The sequence below is a fragment of the Enhydra lutris genome, unplaced genomic scaffold (genome assembly GCF_002288905.1).
Source record: "Enhydra lutris kenyoni isolate GAN:26980312 unplaced genomic scaffold, ASM228890v2 scaffoldscaffold22, whole genome shotgun sequence".
Lineage (NCBI taxonomy): Eukaryota > Metazoa > Chordata > Mammalia > Carnivora > Mustelidae > Enhydra > Enhydra lutris.
In genome coordinates, this window is record NW_019154106.1 from 35,889,961 (window position 1) to 35,913,707 (window position 23,747).

General features: G+C 36.0%; 1 protein-coding gene across 1 annotated transcript in view; it reads right to left on the reverse strand.

Moving 5' to 3' along the window:
• Nucleotides 1–23,030, reverse strand: part of LOC111149780 (leucine zipper protein 2) — a 251,071-nt gene extending 228,041 nt beyond the window's left edge. Inside the window, exons 1-4 of the mRNA XM_022507043.1 lie at nt 22,917–23,030; nt 19,464–19,534; nt 13,279–13,360; nt 7,700–7,762 (exon numbers count right to left, since the gene is read on the reverse strand). Of these exons, the coding sequence (XP_022362751.1) occupies nt 7,700–7,762; nt 13,279–13,353 (138 nt within the window). The 5' untranslated portion in view covers nt 13,354–13,360; nt 19,464–19,534; nt 22,917–23,030. The remainder of the gene's footprint in view (nt 1–7,699; nt 7,763–13,278; nt 13,361–19,463; nt 19,535–22,916) is intronic.
• Nucleotides 23,031–23,747: the final 717 nt, after the last annotated feature.

Sequence of the window (23,747 nt, forward strand, 5' to 3'; positions counted from 1 at the left end):
CTAAGCACTTAAAAAAAGCAAACCAGCAGGAATCAAGTGAAAGACTCTAATGGAATTACTTAAAAACATCTCAGGCATGTCCGGGACTCAGAATATATTGGACTCAAACTTCACACCTATCCATCTGCAGACAGCCATGGGCCCGCTTTCAGAATGATGACCCTGAAGGATGCTGTCACATTATGAAATAACCCATCAGCTTCACTTGAGTGTGTTTACTGAAGCAGGAAGATGGAATAATTTATTTTACAGAGATTTACAGTCATAGAGTTGAACCAAAATGGGTTTTCTTCTTAAAATTTACTAGAGATCTCTCTAGAGCAGTAGTTACTGAACTTTACTATTTTTGTCTCAGCCACAGACTCCCTCTGAGAATCTAAACCCTCTCCTCTGAAAAATACACATATGTATCTATACTTTTTTTGTTACCTTATAATTTCAGGGTGGTCAGAGAATCTCTGATATCAATCTTTACATTTTATGGGATCTCTAAGCATCTCTACTGTAGAGAATAGCAAATTAGGGAAAGCAACTTCAATTTCCAAATGCTGAGGTATTGTCCAATGTTTACTCAACTCATTTAACTTTCTGGTGCTAAGAACAAACCAAAGTGTGGTCTTAATTTATTCTCACTGCACAGAGTCCTGGCTCTATGTTCCTTTTGTGTGCCAAAAATGTGAATTACAGTATTTTAGAAATGGTAGGATTCTAACTTCAAAAGTCAGCATCTAACTGAGGAAATAATCCAGAGAAAAGCAAAGTTAAAGTCACATTATAAGGATAGGTAAGATGCCATTTATACACAAAAGATATTGTAACATACACACATGCATAACTGAATGGTCTGTCATAAGTACTTACAGTAAGTATTCAAAACCCTTGTGATGGTCTGCCATTTACTAAAGCTGGTTATCATGGACTTTAAACCTTTAGTAAGAAAAGTTGTTAATACACAGGCTACCAAATTTTGGAAAGCTGCTTCCACAATGTTAATGTTATCCATAGCGTTAAACCCGTATCTCTGAGGAAAAACTAAAGCAAACAAATTGGAAATAAAACAAATAAATCCCCTCTATTTTTAAAGTTCATTATAGCTCCAGGGAAGACATGACTTAGTCTTTGCTCATCAGACATGATCCCTGCGATATCTATGTAGATACAGAAATTAGTTACATGAGAAAACAGGACAGATGTTATCCATTGTCTAATGCTCAAGGGATAGGGCTGTATGATACCAGAGCCTGCAGGGATGGGGGCATCAAGCTGGCTGGCAGCTTCCTGCTGATGGCAGAGGTAGCCTTTGCCTTAAGACAACCAGCTCTGGGGTGTATTGTGGTTATTCCTGAAGCTCAGTCTACAAGCTATCTCTCCAGTTCTCCTAACAACTTTCTGTGATCTCTATAATGACCTAGTAAATCCTTTTCTTCTCATCAGAGAATTCTTTTTGTCACAGCTGAGAACAGCAACTGATACACTGCATCTAAAAACACATGTTCTATTCCTCATATTCCTGGAAATGTCAGCTACTTGGAATTACCGGGAAAACTACAGATTGGTCAGTGACTTGACCTGTGACAAGAATTTTAGGCCAGCACTTATAACAAGAACAATAAAACCAAACATAAAAAGAGATCAAGTCAGTTATTAGTAGAAGCTAGAGGAGTTACAGTAGTATTTCAGAGTCAGGTTAAACTATACAAGCCATGCAATAAGTAGATGAGCAAAAGAATTGAGCGACTAAAAAGAAAAAAAAAATGGAGCTAATGGTGAGAGGGAAAGCCTGCCACTGAGACAGAGTAGCCCTGACAAATTTCTGATCTCTATCACTGGGCAGAGTGAGGCCTACTTTTATGGTTCTTCATCTTGTTGTTGTTGCTGTTATTATTATTATTATTATTAGTGTAATTATTTATTTTATCCTTACCCTGGACCATTCTGAATGAGTCTCAGGAAAATAATCAATCATAAGAATCTATCTTAAAAAAACCACCATAAAAAATAGTTGAGGGGAGGATGGGCATTTTCACCCTACTTCTCTCCTACCCTTTTATTTTTTTCACTCTCTTCCTTCCCATTTATCTCCATAGTCTGATTACAGACTATGTTTTCATACCAATCTAAATTAAGTATTACCAACCATGTATTCCTTTAAAAAGTCCTGGACATTATCAAAATCACACATTTCATTAGGGAGATTTGACTAATCAAAGATAGTTGTCACAATGTCTAATTTGTCTAATATTTCAACACCTACCTACTATCCTATGCATGCCTTGAGCATTTTTTATGTCTAAGAAAATTGCAGATAAACTTATTTTATTCTAGGGGGTAAAATGAATAATTTTAAAGAAAAGTAGAAGAGAGGAGAGAGGGTGTTTAGAAAGTACAAAGTCAAAGAGACTTTAAGCTTTGGAGTCCATGAGATTGGTTATATCACATGATAATGAAGTTATCATATATATGGAAGTAAGAAAAAGGAGGCTGAGTTTTTTTGTTTCTTTGTTTTATTTTTTGGTGCAAATTTTTATATGTGTTCCAACCACATAATAACCAAATATAAAATAAGCAATTGAATGCCAAAAATGGATTGTATGAGATATCAAAACCAGATAATCAAAAAATTGTGAACAAACATGTAGGAAACACATGTAGTCCAGGACCAGATGCTTCACAGATGAATACTACCATACACACACACACACACACACACACACACACACACACATATATATATTTGAATCTGCCTAAAATAAATTTATTTAAAGAAATTAAATCTCCAAGAGATACACTTCCCACCAAACGACAACACAGCCACCACACAGTGGGCTGACAAGCATTGAACAGCGAAATCCAGCAGATATTTATGAAAGCAATGACCCAGATATTAAACAAAGTTGTCTAGGTAATAAAATAAGAGGAGCTCCTTCCCTACGCATTTTATGAGGTCTGTATCACATATTTTGTTTTAAGAGAGTTAATACCTATTCTTCTTAAGCTATTAGATAAAACAGAAGAGGAAGGGAAACTTCCAAATTCACTCTACAAAGCCAACATTACTGTCAAAATCAGATAAAGACACTACAAAAAACAAAGCTATAAGCCAATATCTCTGAAGAACACAGATGCAAAAATCCTCAACAAAATATTAGCAAACAGGGACACCTGGGTGGCTCAGTTCATTAAGGAATCTGCCTCCAGCTCAGACCATGGTCCTAGGATTGAGTCCCACATTGGGTTCCCTGCTCCGTGGGAAGCCTGCTTCTCCCTCTGCCTGCTGCTCCCCCTTCCTATGCTCTCTCTCTCTCTCTGACAAATAAATAAAATTCTTTTAAAAATATTAGCAATCACAATTCAGAAACACATTAAAATCTCATTTACCACAATAGAGTGGAATTTATTCCAGGAATGCAAGAGTGGTTCATTACTCACAAATCAGTCAATGTGATATGTTCCATTAACAAGAGGAAGGATAAAAACTATATGATCATCTCAACAGATACAGAAAAAGCATTTGACAAAGTACAATATACATTCATAATAAAAATCATCAGCAAAGCACATTTAGCAGGAAAATAACTCAACATAATAAAGGCCATAATGAAAAACCCACACTTAGTATTATACTTGAAGGTGAAAAACTGAGATCTCTTCCTCTAAGATCAGAAATAAGACAATGATGTCCGTTCTCACTACTTTTATTCAACATAGTACCTGAAGTCCTAGCTGCTACAATGAGACAAGAAAAAGAAGTAAAAAGATATCCAAACTGGTAAGGAAAAAGCCAAACTATCACTAGTTGCAGAATAACACAATATTACATGTAGAAAACCCTAAAGACTCTACTAAAAAATTTCTAAAACTGTTAAGTGAATTCAGTAAGGTCACAGGATATAAAATCAAGTACAGAAGTCTGTTGTGTTTCCATACACTAATAATGAAGCAGAAGAAAGAAATTAAGAAAACAATCCCATTTATAATTTCATCAAAAAGAATAAAATATCTAGGATTAATTTAACCAAGAAGCTGAAAGACCTATACTCAGTACACTGTAAGATATTGATGAAAGAAACTGAAAATGATACAAAAGAATGCAAAGACTTAGCACGTTCGTGAATTGCAAGAATTAATATTGTTAAAATGCCCATAATACCCAAAGCAATGTACAGGTTTTAGGTAATCCCTATCAAAATACCAATAGCTTTTTTCACAAAGCTCGAACAAATAACCTAAAATAGTGGAACCACAAAAAACTTTATAGTCAAAACAATCTTGAGAAAGAAGAACAGGGCTGGAAGTATTATAGTCCCAGATTTCAAGATATAGTACAAAACTATAATAAACAAAACAGGATGGTATCAGCACAAAAACAGACACATAAATCAATGGAGCAGAATAAAGGGTCCAGAAATAAACCCATTTCTATATGGTTGATTAATCTATGACAAGGGAGTCAAGAATATACAATGAGGAAAAGACAGTTTTTTCAATAAATAGTGTTGGGAAAACTGGACAGCTACATGCAAAAGAATAAAACTGGGCCACTTTTTTAAACCATACACAAAAATAAATTAAAAAGTAGAAAAAAACATAGGTAGTAATCTCTTAGACATCACCCCTAGCAACATGTTTATGGGTATATCTCCTCTGGCAAGGAAACCAATCCAAAAGTAAACTACTGGAACTACATCAAAATAAAAAGCTTTTACACAGCAAAGGTAACCATCAAGAAAACAAAAAGGTAACCTACTGAATGGAAGAAGATATTTCCAAATGATATATCCAATGAGGGGTTAATATGCAAAATACACAAAGAACTTATAGAATTCAAAACCAAAAAGATAAACCATTTGATTAAAAAAAATTGTCAGAGAATCTGAATACAAATGGATACATAAAAAGATGCTCAACATCACTAATCATCAGAAAAATGCAAAACAAAACTACAATGAGATACCACCTCATACCTGTCAGAATGGCTAGTATCAAAAAGACAAGAAATAACAAGTATTGGTGAGGATGTGGAGAAAGGAGAAATTACAGGCACTTTTGATGGAAATGTAAATTGCTACAGCCACTGAAGAAAAAAGTATGAAAGTTCCAAAACTAGAACTACCATGTGACCCAATAATTATACTATGGATTATTTACCCAAAGAAAATGAAAACACTAATTTGAAAAGATATATGCACTACTATGTTTATTGTATCATTATCTACAATAGCCAAGATATGGAAGCAACCTAAGTGTCCACTGATAGATGGATGGATAAAGAAGATGTGGTATATATATATAATAGAATATTACTCAGCCATGAAAAGGAATGAGACCTTACCATTTGTGACAACATGGATGGACCTAGAGCATATTGTGCTAAGTGAAATAAGTCAGAGAAATCAAATACCATATGATTTTCCATTTATGGAGAATCTAAAAACACATAAACAAATGAACAAACAAACAAAAACAGACTCTAAAATACAGAGAACAAACTGGTGGTTGCCAGAGGGGAGGTGGGTGGGAGAAAGGATGAAGTAGATGAAACAAGTAAGAGGTACAAACTTCCAGTTACAAAATAAAGTCATGGAGATAAAACGTACAGTGTAGGGAATGTAGTCAATAATATTGTAACAGTTGTGTGGTGATGGATGATGACCAATTATCACACTGAGCACTGAGGAATGTAGAGAATTGCAGAATCACGGTGTCACACACTGAAACTAATGTAATGTTGCACATCAGTTACACTTCTATAATGAAAATAAATAATTTAAGGTAGCCATACTAGACTTCCTACAAATCAAAACAAAACAAAACAGAGACAGATTAGGAAATTACTAGAAAGCTGGTGACATATCTACTATAAAATCAAATTTTACATTGTAGGAAATCTAACATTGTACAAAATTATACACTGAAAACACAGGATATACAGGAAGACAATGACTGGGAAAGACCCCTTACCATGGAACTTTGTAATCATAGCATCAAGAACATAATGATGATATCAATAAAAACACAGCCATAATATGATATTTCTCATTTTTTCCCAAATACCATAGTCAATCATTTGCAGCCTTCCTGTTAAGATTTAGTATTTCATCCTCTGAGATGAAGATCCTAAAGGGAATTTCTTCTAATAAAGCACTTTATCACGAAAATTAAAACCTAAGGCATACTTTTCACTAATCTCTTCTTTTAACGCAGGGGGAAAGTCCTAACAGAATCTTCTATACTCACAGCTCAGTCAGATATCTTGGTGCACTGAAAAGCAATTTTTTTAAAATGTTTTAAAGGCACCTAACTGCCACTATCAACACTAAAGGGAGGTTCTTCTGTATATTTTCCTATTCCCTTGGATTTGTAAAGAGTTCTCTAAAATTTAATAAGGTTTCCCCCTGACTGCTTCAAACCTTAACATGTTAGGAAAAAATTACACATAAACCAAAACAATTTTAAAAACTTTACTGGCATCATTCCACCATTAATTCCTACTGTGGTGATTCTGTTCCAAGAAATACACTGTGGGGGAACATTTGACTTGCATGTTCCATGGAAGAGAAAATAAGCAGAAAAGCAGAGGGCGATAACTCAAAACTTTCTGCCCCACACTGCATTTGCTTTTTAAAAGGTCAGAGTATTTTTCCCACTCCAAGGACAGCTTAAATCTTAAATCTCTCTCCTCTACCTATCCCTCCTATCCCCGCTTTCTCCCAGTCTAAAACAAAACAAAACAATACCGCTCAGAAGAATAACCCATTAGAAAGAAATTAAACTACAAGAGAATCATCAGAAAGCTGTTTAAAATCTCTTTGCATTCTTTGCATCTGATAGACCATTTTAATGTCATAATCAGAGTCCTGATGATGAATGTTTGATACCAAAACATTTGTAAAGTCTATTTTTTAAACTTGATATCAAAGTGGAAATCATTTAAGGAATAATGTGAATAATGAGGTTTATCTATTGTTTAAGTGTCTCAAAAAATAAAAAGAAGGTATGGACAAATGAAGGAATGAGAGAAGGAAAAAGAAAGTAGGAAAGTCTAAAGTGATTGACTTGGGATTCAAAATAAACATAATTTGTGAGACTGGTCAAGGAAAATGTATCATTAATTAGTCATGGTTTAATAGTCCTAATTAACTAACTGCATTCAAGAAAAAAGGTGGAAAGAGAAATGTGGCGGAGGAATTGTAGAAAATTAAGTAGTTGTGTAACAAGACAAAGAAAATACGTATTTTGTAGGGTTCTCTGAATTTAAAGGTTATAATGAAAGCTGTTCCAGTTTATTTCTGTTCAACTCTACATTACTTTAAGATAATCCTAAATAAATTTTTCATTCTAGTTTGGCTCTTCCTAGCATGAGGTCAATTTCTAGCAACCTTCTTCTTCGGCTCCTGTAATGTCATTGGGTAGATAGATGAATTTATGAAATGAAAAATATGTTTTAATATTAGCACAAGCAAAGTATAATTAAACAGGAAAATGAACTAGAGAGGTATGAACTAATAACACTATCAAATATATAAAAGTGGGATTATCTACTCTTTGAAATTCTCAACATTGCAATTCCTTTCCATTGGTACATAACTGAAGGCAAAATTGGCATGTGATCAATATTCCAAAAGCTGTTGCAAGTCTGTAAGTGGGTTTGCATCTATGCTTTGATTTATATATAGAATTTGCCTGAAAAATATCTTACCTCATTCTGGAGATCTCGTATCATTTTGCTCTTTCTTTCCATGTCAGTCTTTAAAAAATTAATCTGAAAATGAATGGAATATTATTTAAGCACATTTCAAATTCATTCCTATGGCTTTTATCAATTTATTTTCATGGTTTTTGAAGCATAATACAATGATTATCTCTTTATCAACAAATACTGCAAAAGAGCAAAGGATTAAAATTTTCATTAACCAAACTTTCATAACCAATTCATACATATATGCATTAATTATAAAAAAGGCTCTTCTCAAGTACAAAGGATTTTTTTTAATTGAGAAACCATGCATATTATAACTGTGATTCCCTTACCTACTTAAACTCAATTAAAAAAATGTGTTTAAAAAAAAAAAAAGGCCGAACAGCAACAACAAAAAGCTAGATTCTAGGGTTGGGCCTAGAAATCTCCATTCATAAAACACTCTGCAGGTAATTTTGACCTATAGCAGGTTGGAAAGCAATGGCCTAGTGATATTCCTGGTCATTAAAGAACAGAATGTTATAATACTGTACCAAAGAAACCATGTTTCTTCTGAATTTGATATTGTTGGAATCTGTAATCTTGGTCAGTTGTTCAAACTATGCTTATACAAACATAGCACCTTTGCTGTCTGAATATATCTGCCTAAGTATTTTGAAAAAAAAATTCAGTATAGCATAGTTGTTAAAATCTAAAACTTTATAGTCAGTGAGAGTTCACTCTGATAAAAAGTACCTTTATGATAGTGGATAAAATATTTAATTTCTCCAATTTTTAATTTCCCGGTAGTCACATTTTTTTAAGTAAAAGGAAACAGATAAAATTAATTTTAATAAAATGTTTTATTTAATTCAATCTACTCAAAATATTATTAGTTTGACATGTAATGGATTAATGATACAATTGACATTATTTTTTACAGTATATCATTAAAATCCACTGTGTGTTTTACACTAATAGCATATCTCAATTTAGCCTAGCCATTTTATAATGCTCAATAGCCTTATGTAGCTAGTGTTTATATATACTGGACAACACAGGCTCTGAGGATCCCTGGAATGATACAAAAGAGACTGGGATTGTGGGTTATCTCTGGAGATACACTGAATCAGAGGAAATCAAGTTTAGGAGTAAAATGAATTTCACCATATATACGGATTGAAAAAAAAATAGTTCTGAAACATTTCAAACATAAACAAAAGACCAAAAAGTAATATGTTAAAACACCTCTGAGCTCAAACCTAAGAATAAAGAAATGTAAACATTTTGCCCAATTTTCTTGTAAAAAAAAATTTTACACCTACTATTAAAGCCCCATCTAATTTTTCTTCCTTCACTCTCCAGAAATTATTGTGTATGAGTCCTGTGCATGTTTTCCTACGTTTTGCTTTCTGTGTATTGTGTAAATCCTTGTTAACAAACATTAACATCCCCTCTTTTCTGGCTTGTATAGAGGTCCTTAAACAATTCCTTCAAATGGTAATAGAAATCTAAACCAATTCTGGATGCTCAAACTACGTGTAAAACAAGCAGAAGCCTGAGAACTACCACGGCCATTGTTTTGGTCATCATAATTTTCAAGTTAAAATTTAACTCTGAAGATAATGACAGCAACCTGAAAACATAAGTCACACTCTGTCCCACTGAGAAGATAGTTCTATTCTGCTGAAAATGCAAAGGAATGTAGGATGTGGTGGTGTTCAAAATTAGATGTGTATGCAGCCCAGTAGGGTATGCCCCAACAGACAGCTTTTGCACCCATTTCTACTGCTGTGTACCGCCTCAGTGTACAGATAACCAATCTTGGGGCCAGACCAGCCTTTGCGGTTCTTAATATGATGGCAAGATACCCTCAGCAATATTACAGCAGGAAACTTTGAAAATTAAAAAAAAGAAAGGTTTATGACTTACAAGTCCTGGAAATTACAGGTCACACCTGGGGCCACACAGTGAGGCTATGGATCGAAAGAGCCAGGGAGAGTGAAGGCCTGAGGTTCTGCTTTTATTGGGGTAGAGGGTAGGGGCCTGCCTAGGGTTTCCTGGGATCACTTTTTAATTGGTGAATTTAAAACATAATAACACAAGAGGAGAAAAAAACCAGCAGCCTAAATGGTCAAGTACAGAAGTCAACCAAGATCTCCAAAGGAGCCTGAGCTACTTTGGAGCGTAGAGCCTGGGAGGGCAGCACCTGGCCTGGGCTCCCCTAGTCTTGGGGCTGGCCCTGTGTGTATTTCAGATGGCCGTCCTAGAAGCGAACGCCTGCAAGTCACGGCTTACTTCAGCACTTGCATTACGAGAAAGAAAAGCCAGCTGTCAGAGCTTATACTACATCCACCCAGGCACGTTAGAAATTTTGGTACGTTACAGATTCGTCTTTAAGTCATGAACGACTTAAAGCCACCTTGCTTATATAAATGACCTGTTCTTCCACGGACCCACTATTTTTCCCAAATCATCACATTTTTATATTATTCAGTATATATAATACATAATTAACAATTTTCAAATTATTATATTAGTTTTTACATCCAAACACAACAGAAGGGGTTCTCACACATTACTTCAAAACAACCTTTAAAAGTAACTAGAGGGGCGCCTGGGTGGCTCAGTGGGTTAAAGCCTCTGCCTTCAGCTCAGGGTCCTGGGATGGAGCCCTGCATCAGGCTCTCTGCTCAACGGGGAGGCTGCTACACGCCCCCCCGCCACCACCCCGCCTGCCTCTCTGCCTACTTGTGTTCTCTGTTAAATAAATAAATAAAATCTTAAAAAAAAAAAAAAAAAAGAAAAGTAGCTAGAGCATGTTTTTCTTTTTTCTTTTAAAGTAAACCCTACACTCAACATGGGGCTCAAACTGACCCTGAGATCGAGTTGTCTGCTCTACCAACCAAGCCAGCCAGACACCCCAAAAACTGACTTTAATTAAAGAGTAAAATAAAAACTGGGGCTCCTGGCTGGCTTTGTCAGTATAGCAGGCGAGTCTTGATCTCAGGGTTGGGAGTTTGAGCCCCACTCTGGACAGAGTTCACTTAAAAATTAAAAAAAATAAGGAGGATAATGAAAATATATTGCAATGTTAAGAATATAATTACTTAAACGTGAAACAAGGATAGAAAATCTTGAGAACACAATGCTCAAATATTCAAGAGCTAAAATATATTCAGAATATTCAAAAAATATTAGCATTTTGAAATGGTTAGTCTAGAATCCCAACAGGTTTTTAACAACCCTGGCAAAATAGGCATTCCTAGTAGACATGAATTTAATTCTCAGAAACAGAAAATATCATTTACTTACTTTGAACAAAGAAGTAAGAACATAGCAATTCTTTAGTCTTAATGAGAATCAAAGCTAGAAGTTAATTTTTGCCTTTAGACTAATTATGTCTTACTTAGAGCACGTTAAGCCATAAAAATTAATAAGAGTAGTGAAATGTATCCAATGAGCATTAATATCTTTAACTACTCTGGTTACAGAGAATGAGAGCTCATTCTTCCTTGCTGTCTGTTAGGAGTTTTCATGAGGAACACAGGTTTGAAAGATATGCTATTCCATTATTTGCTTAGGGATAATAACAAATGTTCACATATTCATAAAAAGTATTTTCCCACAGAATTAGATCATGACAGCTTTATTGCTTCTTCAATTTAATATTTCTTAAGTTTATCTTCTTTTATATTTTTGTATTTTAAGTTTATTTTTTAGGTTTCATAACATTTTTACTATATACTTAACAAATGATATATTTGTAACATTTTTTGCATAAAATATACAATCTGTTATTTTTATGGAAAAAGGCATAGTAATTAGTTATGTAATCAACATAAGATTATCAGCTCTTAAATCTAAAATAGCACAATGTTTGCAGAATTAAATCCAGCTTTTCCTCTCTATTTGAGAGTGAAGAATTACAATTATCTTTATCTCTCCTTCTTACCCAACCTTCAATTACACCAACAGTCTAACAGAGAAAATAATAATTATTCACCAAAAATAAATGTTAAAAAATACAAATTAGTGGGTGTAAACCTGGGTGGTTCAGTGAGTTAAGCCTCTGCCTTCAGCTCAGGCCATGATCTCAGGGTCCTGGGATGGAGCCCCACATGGCGGGGGGGTCTCCTCAGCAGGGAGCCTGCTTCCCCCCCCACCTCTGCCCATCTCTCTGCCTACTTGTGATCTCTCTCTTGTTAAATAAATAAAATCTTTTAAAAAATTAGTTTAATTCTTAGTTAACCTAGAATTTCCAAATGGGGAGAACAAGCACAAAACATTCTGTTTGAGTCTACCAAAATTTGGAAGAAGTAATTCCCAGTACTATGAAATCTCTCTTCTAGATCCCACCAAATGCACAAAACAAACAAACAAACAAACAAATAAACAAAACATTATTTTAATAAGAATATCTCAATCCCATATTTGTTGAGGTTGCAGTCATCTCTTTTTCTCCTTCTACACTCTAAGTTAAAACATATTAGTCATTCAGCTGGAAACACTGAACAAGTACTCTTGGTGACATGCTTTTCAAAAACAAACTAACCAACCCAGGACCCTGAAGCTCAGCCACCCCTTTGTACTGGCATGTTCTCACAGACCAAGCCATTACACACCTGCCCTAATCATCCCAGAGTCAGATACCAGACAACTAGGGGCATTCCCTATGCCCCAGAGCCTGCTGAGATCATTCACTTGGACTCCTTCTAAGCTGCTTCCCCTTCCTCACACATCTTCCCCAAAGAAACCACAATGAAGGCTCTTGCCCGCAGTTTCTCACCTCCCTCTGCCTCATGACCTACCCGAAGACTTCCCTGGACATTCACCTGTCACAAGTCATGCCACCCCCCTGAGAACTGTGAGAAATAAACTGAATTCTCAATGATGGTCATTTCCTGATTGGACGAACTGTACCTTAAATTTTCCATTTATATATTATATTTTAAAATAGAATCAGGTCCTAGAAACAAGATAAAAGGTCCAGTCCCCATAAATGGTATGTAAGATGGTTCTGGAGAATAAAGTAGATATGCAGGGAGAAAATCTGGAGAGAAGTTTGATTCTCAAGCCTTGGGGTGTATCAGAATCACCTGTGGAGTTGATTAAACAGGTAGTGTATGTCCCCACCATGGAGAGATTCCTGTTCTGTAGATGAGGGGTGGGGATACAGTGAAGAAAATGCAGTCACCAAGATCATAAAAATACTTGGTCGGCATTCATTCCAAGAAAAGATTTTTGTTGTATTTGATTGTTGGGGTCTTCTAATTCCCAGCCCTCATTTATTGATGAAAACAGAGGTTGAGAGTGGGACAAAAGTGCTGGTATCAGCCCCACACCAATGGATCCTGAATTACGGCATATAATGACCTTGCCTGTTTAATCAACTCCACAAATAATTCTGACACACCCCAAGGCTTGAGATTCAAACTTCTCTCCAGATTTTCTCACTACATTTCTACTTTATTTTCCAGAACCATCTTATATACCATTTATGGGGAGTGGACCTTTTATCTTGTTTCTAGGAACTGAGTCTATTTTAAAAATGATTTCCCAGCCCCAGAGCAAAGGACACGAGAAACAAACATACTTACAGTAGCTTGTTGTTTTTCTGCTTTCTCGGTTGTCTCTTTAAGTTGATTTTGCAGGACCTCCTGGAGAGACTTCATTTGTTCTCTAGGAGAAAACAGAGAGCAAAAGAGAGACATAATTCTGTTATTTCCTCTGTACATTATGAAAGGAGGCTTTGCTGTCCACATACATTTAGGAAACAGATAACAAGAATTGTATGTAGGGACACACTTAAGCATGCAGGATTTATTTGAGGATTCTAAGAATAAAGTTTTCTCTTCCATGCAAATACTAAAAGCAAGCTATATTTAAAGGAAATTGCCTTGCTATTGTGTCTAGTAAGAATCCCACTGTGTGAATCATCTGTGAACTGCATAATGTGTTAAATCAAATCAACGTAATAATTAGAGTTGAAAAGCTAATTTTAGTGACAGCATGCCAGGCTGTGAACATGCTGCTTAGAAAAAAAGTTGCCACGGACTTGCTGATAGGATAAAATTACAACTCCCCTTGGATGCTCCTAATTGATTAATTCTAAGGCAGTGTACTTTAGACATCCTTTATAAGGCCTGAGACTTTTTATAAAGATGAAGAGAAAAGACACTTATTTTGAACTTGAGGGCTGGCTCATTTACTGTGGTTAATAAGAGAAATACATGTCTGCATGTATATACACATTATGTCTCAAGCTCAGTAATGCACACGGATCTTGTCTCACTTGTTAAAAATATAAACATTTCCATAATTTTGCATTCCTCTCAAGGGTTTAGGATGGACTCATTTATGATAAATCATACTATCTTTGTGTGCCCCCATTTTATCACCTAAACTACCACTTCCAAAAGTTTTGATACCAGATGAGGGTTAATTTGTAAGTGTGTGTGTGTGTGTGTGTGTGTGTGTGTGTGTGTGTGTGTGTGCGCGCGCGCGCCCGTGCATGTGCGCATGTGCACACACGTATTTTATTCTGGCTATAGGAATAAACTCCTTTAAAGCAACAACAGCCAAACAGAAAGCTTTCCTAGCCTTACCAGCAGAACTAAAATTCATTTAACATTCCCAACCTAGTGCCAAAAGACTACTTCTACAACCTTTGTGTGCAACCACACTACAGAGACTAGGGAAAGGAGTGCACCCTCTTAGGCCCAATTTCTTCATCTATAAAATGGGTATACTAATAGAGCTATCTGATAAGTTTGTAATGAGATTTAGATGACATAATGTAGGCAAAATACTTAGTACAATGCCTGGAAAATAATCACTTAATAAACATGAGATCTCTGTCATAACCACCAGGATCACTGCAGGTCCTAAGTTCATTCTTTCACCACCACATCCTACACAATCTCAAACTGTTCTTTCATCCACTGGGATTTAATGATGCTCCCAGATTTCTTACTCTAGAAACCCTTAGGTCCCAGTCTCAATTTCAGGATATCAGTAAGAGTCTATATGATTGCTAAAATCAATTTGAACTTTGTTTGTCAAGGCAAAATAGAATTGGAACAAGTTATAAAATAATTATAGTCACTTTGTAGATGATTTATGTTTGTGTATGTGAAGCTCATAACATGCTTTTGCTTAGAGCATACTTAAGTCTCAGCTTCCATTCCTTCCTCAAATTTGTATCATTTATCAAGATTGTTTCATATATAGACATTTAAATTTAGACTTCCATTATTTTTTCTGCTATCTTCCACACAAAAATTTGTGGCATAATATAGTGTAGTAATGTCTACATATGTTATAGGCTTACAATGCATCAGACACTGTTAGAATGTTCACACCAAACTACGACGTACTACTACAGAGAGAAGACTGATACAGAGAAAGGTGGTGAAATTGTGTTCTAGAGCCTAAGTGTTCAAACTCTAGAGTCATTACACTACCTTCACAGAGAGAGGGAAAGAGGAGGGAAAGAAAAAAGGGAGGGAAGGACAGAAGGATCTACATGGTATCCCTAACACTCAGATCTTCAACAAGCACTGAATGAAAACACAAAATATTGTATTTCTAACTGATAAAAAAAATTATAGTAAGATTTTAAAATGATAATCATTTCATGATTATTTTTGAATTTTAAAATTATCATTTTAAATGATAGATATTTTTAAATTAAACTATAAAATAGTATATATTTTTTATTTTAAAAATGTGTGTGTGTGTGTGTGTGTGTGTGTGTGTATCCAAAATTCCCACATACATCAAGGAAAGCTAACAGAATGGTAAAGATGGTTTTTTGAAACTTCTGAATGTCTTTATATACACTTTGCCTTACAGCTTATTGTACATTCTCGTGGCTCTCATGAGAGCAACCAGTCTCTGCCTCACAGTCTTGCTAAATTATAATCCTATGAGAGAGGACTTCTGACTCGCTCATAGGCCCCCTCCATCAACAGGGATTTACCTCAACTATTGCAACTCCTCTAGGGTCTTATTTGGGATACCGAGCTGAGTCTTTAATTCTAAAGAACTCTTTGAACACCATCCAGATCAAAATACCAATGGCATTTTTCAAAGTGCTGGAACAAACAATCCTAAAATTTATATGGAACCAGAAAAGACACTGAATTGCCAAGGAAATGTTGAAAAAGAAAAACAAAGAACGGAATCACGTTGCCTAATTTCAAGGTACATTAAAAAGCTGTGATTGCCAAGACAGCATGCTACTGGCAGAAAAACAGACATAGACTAGTAGTACAGAATAGAGAGCCCATATATGTACCCTCAATTCTGTGGTCAACTAATCTTCAACAAAGCAGGAAAAAATATCCAATGGAAAAAAGACAGTCTCTTCAATAAATGGTGCTGGAAAAATTAGACAGCTACATATGGAACAATGAAACATGACCATTCTCTTACACCATACACAAAGATAAATTCTAAATGGATGAAAGACATCTAAATGGATGAAATAGGAATCCATAAAAATCCTAAAGGAGAACATAAGCAGTAACCTTTTCGACATTGGCCACAGCAACTTCTTTCAAAACATGTCTTCAAAGGTAAGGGAAACAAAAGCAAAAATGAACTTCTGGGACTTCATCAAGATAAAAGTTTCTGCACAACAAAGGAAACAGTCAACAAAACAAAAACGAAGAGACAACCCACAGAATGAGAGAAGATATTCACAAATGACACTACAAACAAAGGGCTGATATCCAAGATTATAAAGAACTTCTTAAACTCGACACCTGAAAAACAAATAATCAAGTCAAAAAATGGGCAGAAGACATGAACAGACACTTCTCCAAAGAAGACATACAAATGGCTAACAGACATATGCAAAATGTTCAACATCATTAGCTATCTGGGAAATTAAAATCAAAACCACATTGAAATACCAACTTACACCAGTTAGAATGGCAAAAATTGACAAGAAACAACAAATGTTGGAGAGGTTGTAGAGAAGGGGGAACCCTCTTACACTGTTGTTGGGAATGCAGTTGGTATAACCACTTTGGAAAACAGTATGGAGATTCCTCAAAAAATTGAAAATAGAGCTACCCTATGACCCAGCAATTACACTACTGGGCATTTACCCCAAAGACACAGATGTAGTGAAAAGAAGGGCCATATGTACCCCAACATTCATAGCAGCAATGTCCACAATTGCCAAACTGTGGAAGGAGCCAGGATGCCCTTCAAAAGATGAATGGATAAAGAGGATGTGGTCCATATATACAATGCAATATTACTCAGCCATCAGAAAGGACGAATACCCACCATTTGCATCAACATGAGTGGAATTAGAGGAGATTCTGCTAAGTGAAAGAAGTCAAAGAGAGAAAGACAATTGTCATATGGTTTCTTTTATTTGTGGAGCATAAGGAATAGCATGGAGGACATTAGGAGAAGGAAGGGGAAATTGAAGGGGGATAAAGCAGAGGGGGAGATGAATCATGAGAGACTATGGACTCCGGAAATCAAACTGAGGGTTTCAGAGGGGAGGGATGGGGGATGGGTTATCTCAGTGATGGGTATTAAGAAGGGCACGTATTACATGGAGCACTGGGTGTTATATGCAACAATGAATCATAGAACACTACATCAAAATCTAATAATGTATATAATTTTAAAAATTATTAAAAAATTATAAGAAAAAAAGAACTGATGATGGCTCCAGTGACACCTATGATAGGTTGCTCAGCGTGTTGAGCACATTTCTGCACAGAATTTCACTACAAGGGATTTGAAAGGGCAGTGGCTTCAGACATCTTCATATCAAATTATAAATATAAAAAACACACTCACCCAAATACACTACAGGAAGGCATTTTTTTTCAAGTGGTTACCAACTTGTATTGTAAAAACATCTCAGATGGAGCACTAACCTGCCTATTCTTTTTTGTTTTCAGAGAACACAGTATTTTACAATCCTTTGGTATACAGAGTCTAAAATTGCCTTCTAGGAATCTCCACCCACCAACCACAATAGTGAATAAAATGTCTTATCACTTTTTTTCCTAAGACAGTTTTCAGACACTTTAGGTTACCCTCCTACCCAGCCCCCAAGTCTCCATTTCATGGGTACACACTCTTGCTCCTCATATGGTATGTTTTAGATCTGGTCTTCTGCTATGAATATTATCTAGGCTGTCAAAATATTTCTGAAAGTGTAACACTCAAGAGTCAATACATTTGTGCTCACTCATTCCCTCCCACACACAGGTGCCCACAAAAATATGCATACACATTCCTTTCTCTGTCTCAACAGAAAGGCTTTCTTTGCTCTCTCTGCCTGGTTGTATATGGCCCACCCCATAACCTCTGAGTTTACTTACTTAAGTCTAGTTCCAGCTACACAGGGAGACTGATTAGATGCCTCTTGATTACAATTCCAAAAGGGAAATTCCAATTGATTTGGTTTTGTCTTGGTGATCACCTCTGACCTATTAACTGTGAGTGATGTTGGGAGTCACATTAAAGAAGCATGACTTCTTGAGACCACTTCTGCAGGTAAGTGTTAGGTGGCAAGCAGCCCAAAGGAAGCAGGGTTAGGAGGAGCAGGACATTCAGACAGATGGCATCTACAACACAGTGTGCTGTTCAGACTCAGATAATACTTCTAAATTTGCCATCAGTCAATATTTTTTAATATTCCAAAATAATACTCTTTTTCTTTGACGGTTTATTAGTATCTCTTCTTTTCAAAATGAGATACACAGCCTGCTTCACCTTCAGGGAACCATGATTTTTATATATCTCTTTCTAAGTAATCAACAAAAATTAATATATCTAATGTCATATCCTTCTGAGACATTACCTATTGTTAGAATTTACTGAGTTTTCTTTTCTGACTTCGTGTACATTACACAAGTTACACATTTTAAATAAGTTTTCAAACTCTGGATAAAACACTGAAATTGATCTTCTGCTATGAAGATTATCTAGGCTGCTTTGTGATCAGATAACTAACGTGAAAAGGTGTGGCTACTGGGTGAGACCAGTCGAGTAAATTCCACCTAATACAACTCTCTTCAACTCATTTAGGCCCTTTAAGCAACCATTTCCTATTAAACAGTGATAATCATAACTGTTTATAAGACAACAGTGAGGGTGAAATGGGAAAATATATATAAAGCATCTGGCAGAGCCTCTAAGTGTGTAACAAATAGTAGCTTGTTTCTACTTAAAGTATATTTCTTTTTCTTTTGAGAGGCAATTTCAAATCATATAGCTTTTCATACTGCATAGAAATCTATCTCACAATACACTTTCTTTAAAAAAACACAATCCAACACTAATAAGATTAGATTAATTCTACTTATATTGTTAATAAGATTATCCCATTCTTCACCATCCCCACCATTACCACCTTAATTAAGTTTTGATACTATTACATACTGCCCACTGAAATCAGTATTATTGCATATGTCTGTTGACCGGCAGACTTGCTGGGGTCTATCTTACTAAGATAATGGGGAAAATTCTACAGATATGTAAACATTCTGTGATCTGCAGACAAGCAACATAGCGTTATGATCACTAGCGAGCTTGCTAGAAATGCACAATTTCCAGCCCCACCATAGATTTACTGTATACAAACCTGCATTTCAGTAAGATTCTGAGCCCTTCAAGAGTCAGTAAGAAGAGAAGTGAATTAATGCATTTTGAATGACCCGATTTTTGTGAAATTTTTGAGTGGAGTTTGACACTCTGGGGAAAAAAAAAAGAACTGAGAAAATGAAAGGAAATCCAGTCTTACCTTTGTCTCTGACCTATTTCCAGAAGCTTCTCAACATCAGTTTTGGAAGATCTCTCATCATTTTTCAAAGACTGGTAAGAAAAGTGGGAAAAGAAAATCTTATTCAAGTGATAAATTGGGGCTCACTTTACTTTTGTCTCTATGGCACAGGTGTGACTGCTCTTCTGTCCTGAAACAAGAAGGTGCAAATGAGGCACGGTGCTCGTCAGGGCTCTAAGGATGCCCACAGGAATTTATGATACCAAGCACAGGTGCTACCCAGTGGTGAAAGGGAATAAACTGAGCCTCAGCCCTTAGAGGTTCGGTGGAGGGGAAAACGCTCTCCAATACCTAGGTCTCTTTACAAGTGAGTATAAAACACATCTTCTGCTCTCCAGCTGAAGTTTCATTGTGTTCTCTGCAGGCATGTCAAGCCAGCTCTGGCATCGTTTCTACAAATTCACACAGACGTAAAAGACCTTTCTGAATCTGCTAAGTAATGACATAATTCACGATCAAAGAAGCCCAAAAGCATGTACCTGTTTGGTCTTGTCTATTTATTATTAATGAGTAATGCAGCAGAATACACAGAAAAACTAAGGCTATGTAAAATTGTAACTGCTCTGACAAGATAGGGTATAAAGGGGGAAAAATAAAGTATCATCTCAGTCATTAGTGTTTATTTACTCTGGCGAATTCAACATCCACAGACCGTGACTTCAAGCAGAAAAGCGCACTGAGCTATTCTCATTACAGAATCCCTCCCATTAAGTCTTCCCTAAGAACTTTCTTATTTGTACTCAATAAACTATTTAACAGGGTAACCTTTCTTGATATTAGACGTTGAAACTGAGGAGGAGTGATATTGTTTGCAGGAAAAGCAGCTGTGGCAGGCAGAAAATTGACAATCTTAGGAATGGCAAATACTTTGTTTACTTAATATCTATTTAACAAATACTTATCATGAATTATGCAAAGTCCTGTGCAGAGGCACAGTGTCTGCCTTCACAAATTTTATAGTCTAATGCTAAAATCAGGCAACTTTCATACAGTGAAATCAGCATTCTGATTGGGATGTGATGGGCTGAATTGTATGAGAGAAACTTCTTTCTGGGAGCCTGGGTGGCTCAGTCAGTTAAGCACCTTCGGCTCACATCATGATACTGGGGTCCTGAGATCAAGCCCCGCATCTATAGCCTGGAGCAGGTCACGGAATCTGCTCTTTGACTTCCTTAGGTGAAGATCAGGGATGAGATTTTTGAAGTGTCTACTTTAGACAGTTACTGGAAAGCTCAGAGGACAAAACGGATGTGGAAAAATAGTTGATGGAAAATACATTAAAACATGCCTATTCATTTATTGACCATCTGTTATATTCTGGGCATTCTGAAGGAAACTATGATCAAGCAGATGACTGTCTTCAAGAAATTTAAAATAAAAAAACAAACAAATGAAAAAGAACATGAGATGCAGAAATGGAAAGTGCAGGTACAGACAGGAGTCAGCAAGATATATATTTCAGTAGGAGAGCCAGCGTGTTCTTAATTATCATTTACCCAGAAATGTCCAGGGAAGTGGAGTATACTTGGAAAATATTCTTAGTTCCTATAAGGATGTTAAAGGTTGTGATACCTACTAACTGATCAACATAATACTTATTGGTTGACCTGTGTTACCATCCATTACCATCCCATCCTGGGGCTATGGTTACAGAGAAAAGATTACAAGACTTTCAAAGCTCCTATCTTCATGAAGTCCCACTAGAAGAATAGTGTAGAATGGGCTATGTAGTATTCACTGTGAGTTTAAAACCTAGAATCAGTATTTATCAGATATATGACCAGGCACTTCCTTGGCCTATTTGAGACTTGTTTCCTCATTTGATGAGTAAAATTTTGTGAAGAGATTGCTAAGAGGATTTAATAAGATAAAAAATGAAAAATACCTTGTACACTGGCTGACAGGAAATGGAAAAAAGAAAGGCATTTTAAAAATTGCAAGTACATTCAGTGGTACAATTGTTACCCTTTTAAGAAACATGATTCTGTGAAATTATACATTCTTATCAAGCAATTTTTCAGAATGTGACTGGGTGTCTTAACTTAGGCTACCAGTGAGACACTGTGTCCTGGTCACACACGGGCATCTCACCATATGCATGATAGAGTTTCGAAGTGCCAGGTGTTTCTGGAGTCTGAAAAGGTGCAGTACACCTGCACCTTTTTTTGCATTTTTTTGCAGCCTCATATAATTGGTGAATTTCTACATAATGAAAAGGTGCAACTCTGGTGTCAGCTTCCTACAGAAATTTCACTTAGTTCCCTCTTCATCCAAGTCAGGGCTTCCCTAACGTTCTATATATTCTTACATCGCAGCACTGTCCTTATCCTGCTGCCTGTCTCTGTACTCTAATGGAATATGGGTGGTTTTTCTGCTCTTATTTTTATGTCCTCAAGTTGCAACATAACTTCTAGAACAAGAGCTTGGGCACTGGGCTCCTACACCTGCGCTGTCACCTAATTCTCTCTGTGTCCCCTATAGCTGCTTAACCTTTCTCTAGGTCTTGTTTTCTTACCTACAGGATGAAACTACTAGTAACCAGAGCAGTCTTTATGTAAAAAATAAAGATTGTACAAAGAATACCTAACACAAGGCCTTGACCATTTTCAATAAACTGTTGTGGCTATGGACACCATCATCATCATTATCATCACCTTCAAGGAAAAGAAAGCTAAGGACAGCACTGACTCCACATGGTTCAGAAACATGGTTTTGTGCAGTAACTAATACATAAGCCCTGAAGCCAGATTTCCTGTATTTAAACTCTGGTTTCTTTTGTGACATTCAAAAATAACTTATCTTTTCTAAGCATAATCCCTCATGTATAATAAGAAAAAAAATCACATCAATAGTACCTATCTTACAGATAGACACATTATGAAAATTAAAATTATGCCCTCAAAAAATTCACTGTTCACTCAAATATCAAAATATCAGATATTTCAGAAAATTCATCTTATCAGATATAGACCTAGTTTTTGGTTGAGATTTCATGGAGTATTAATACATTTTCATAGATGACTCTTGACTTTCTAAGACATTTTCCCATTTTAGCAATGAGGATTATTAAAGATTCTTGAGAATTATCCTTTGTGGAATTAAAAATTCTCTTCTAGAGATCATTCCTATTTTCAACACAGGGGTCAAATTGATCTTAGAAGCTATGAGAGACTGATGGCCTTGCCAAGTACATAATTTTCTCCTTTTTGAATTTGCAAACCACAGATTCCCAGACTGGATTTCAAATGACATTTCTTTTCAAAGCTCATATGATAATAAATAACTCCCTTGGTCAAACCCCGAAACATATTCAAAACTGGTTAAAAAATGCAGGAGTCTTTAATGCTAATCCACCGAGACAAACTGGGTGACTTCTCAGGCTTTGCTGCCTGGAAAATTAGTTTTCGGTCTCACCTGAAGGTTGACTTTAATTCCATCAAGTTCTCTTGATGTCTTTGTCAGCTGATGGAGGATGTTGGTTCGCTCCTTAAAGACTTCTTTCAGCTGCTTTTCTAGCTCTTCATAGTCCTGTCTAACACAGAAAAAAATCGCATGAGAGCCCCCCAAAAAGTTCCACTGGGGTTCAGCCTCTTTAAACACTATCAAAGGTGCTTGCATTTCAAGCAAAATCTAGATCATTGAAACCTTAATTACTAGGATGTTTTGTTTTTCCTCTTCCACCTAAAAGGAGAAAATTGAAAACAAAACAGTCTTACAACAAAGGTTTTATTTTGCATTAAGTGTTCTCTAAACCACAGAGAAATTCCTGAACAATACCGTCTTTGACAGGTTGAAGATGGTTCATTAGGTACCTCTCGGAAACAGATATTTTCCATGATATCACCACACTTCTTCCTAAGGTCTTTGACATCTCACAACATGAGATATGACCTGAACCAATGTATTTCAAATGTTTAGACAGGTTCTGACACTGGGGAGACATACTTGTGGGTAGAGTCAGGGCAGAACGTGGGGGTCTTGCTTCATCTCTGTAGGTAGGGAGGAAGCCCAGAGAAAAGACAGCCCTTCCCAAACATGTCTAAGAATCTCTATTGCTATTAAAGAGGTAATGGGGAAAAAAAAATTATCTATGAAATCAGTAAATAAATACAGTAATTAGAGTAAAATTTGAACAGACTTGTTAACAAGTTTCATGAAGGAAAGACATTTAACTCCATATCATCTATACATATTTTTTTCTTACTTTTCTCCTATGGTCTTTGTAAGACCAGTATGTAATTCTCA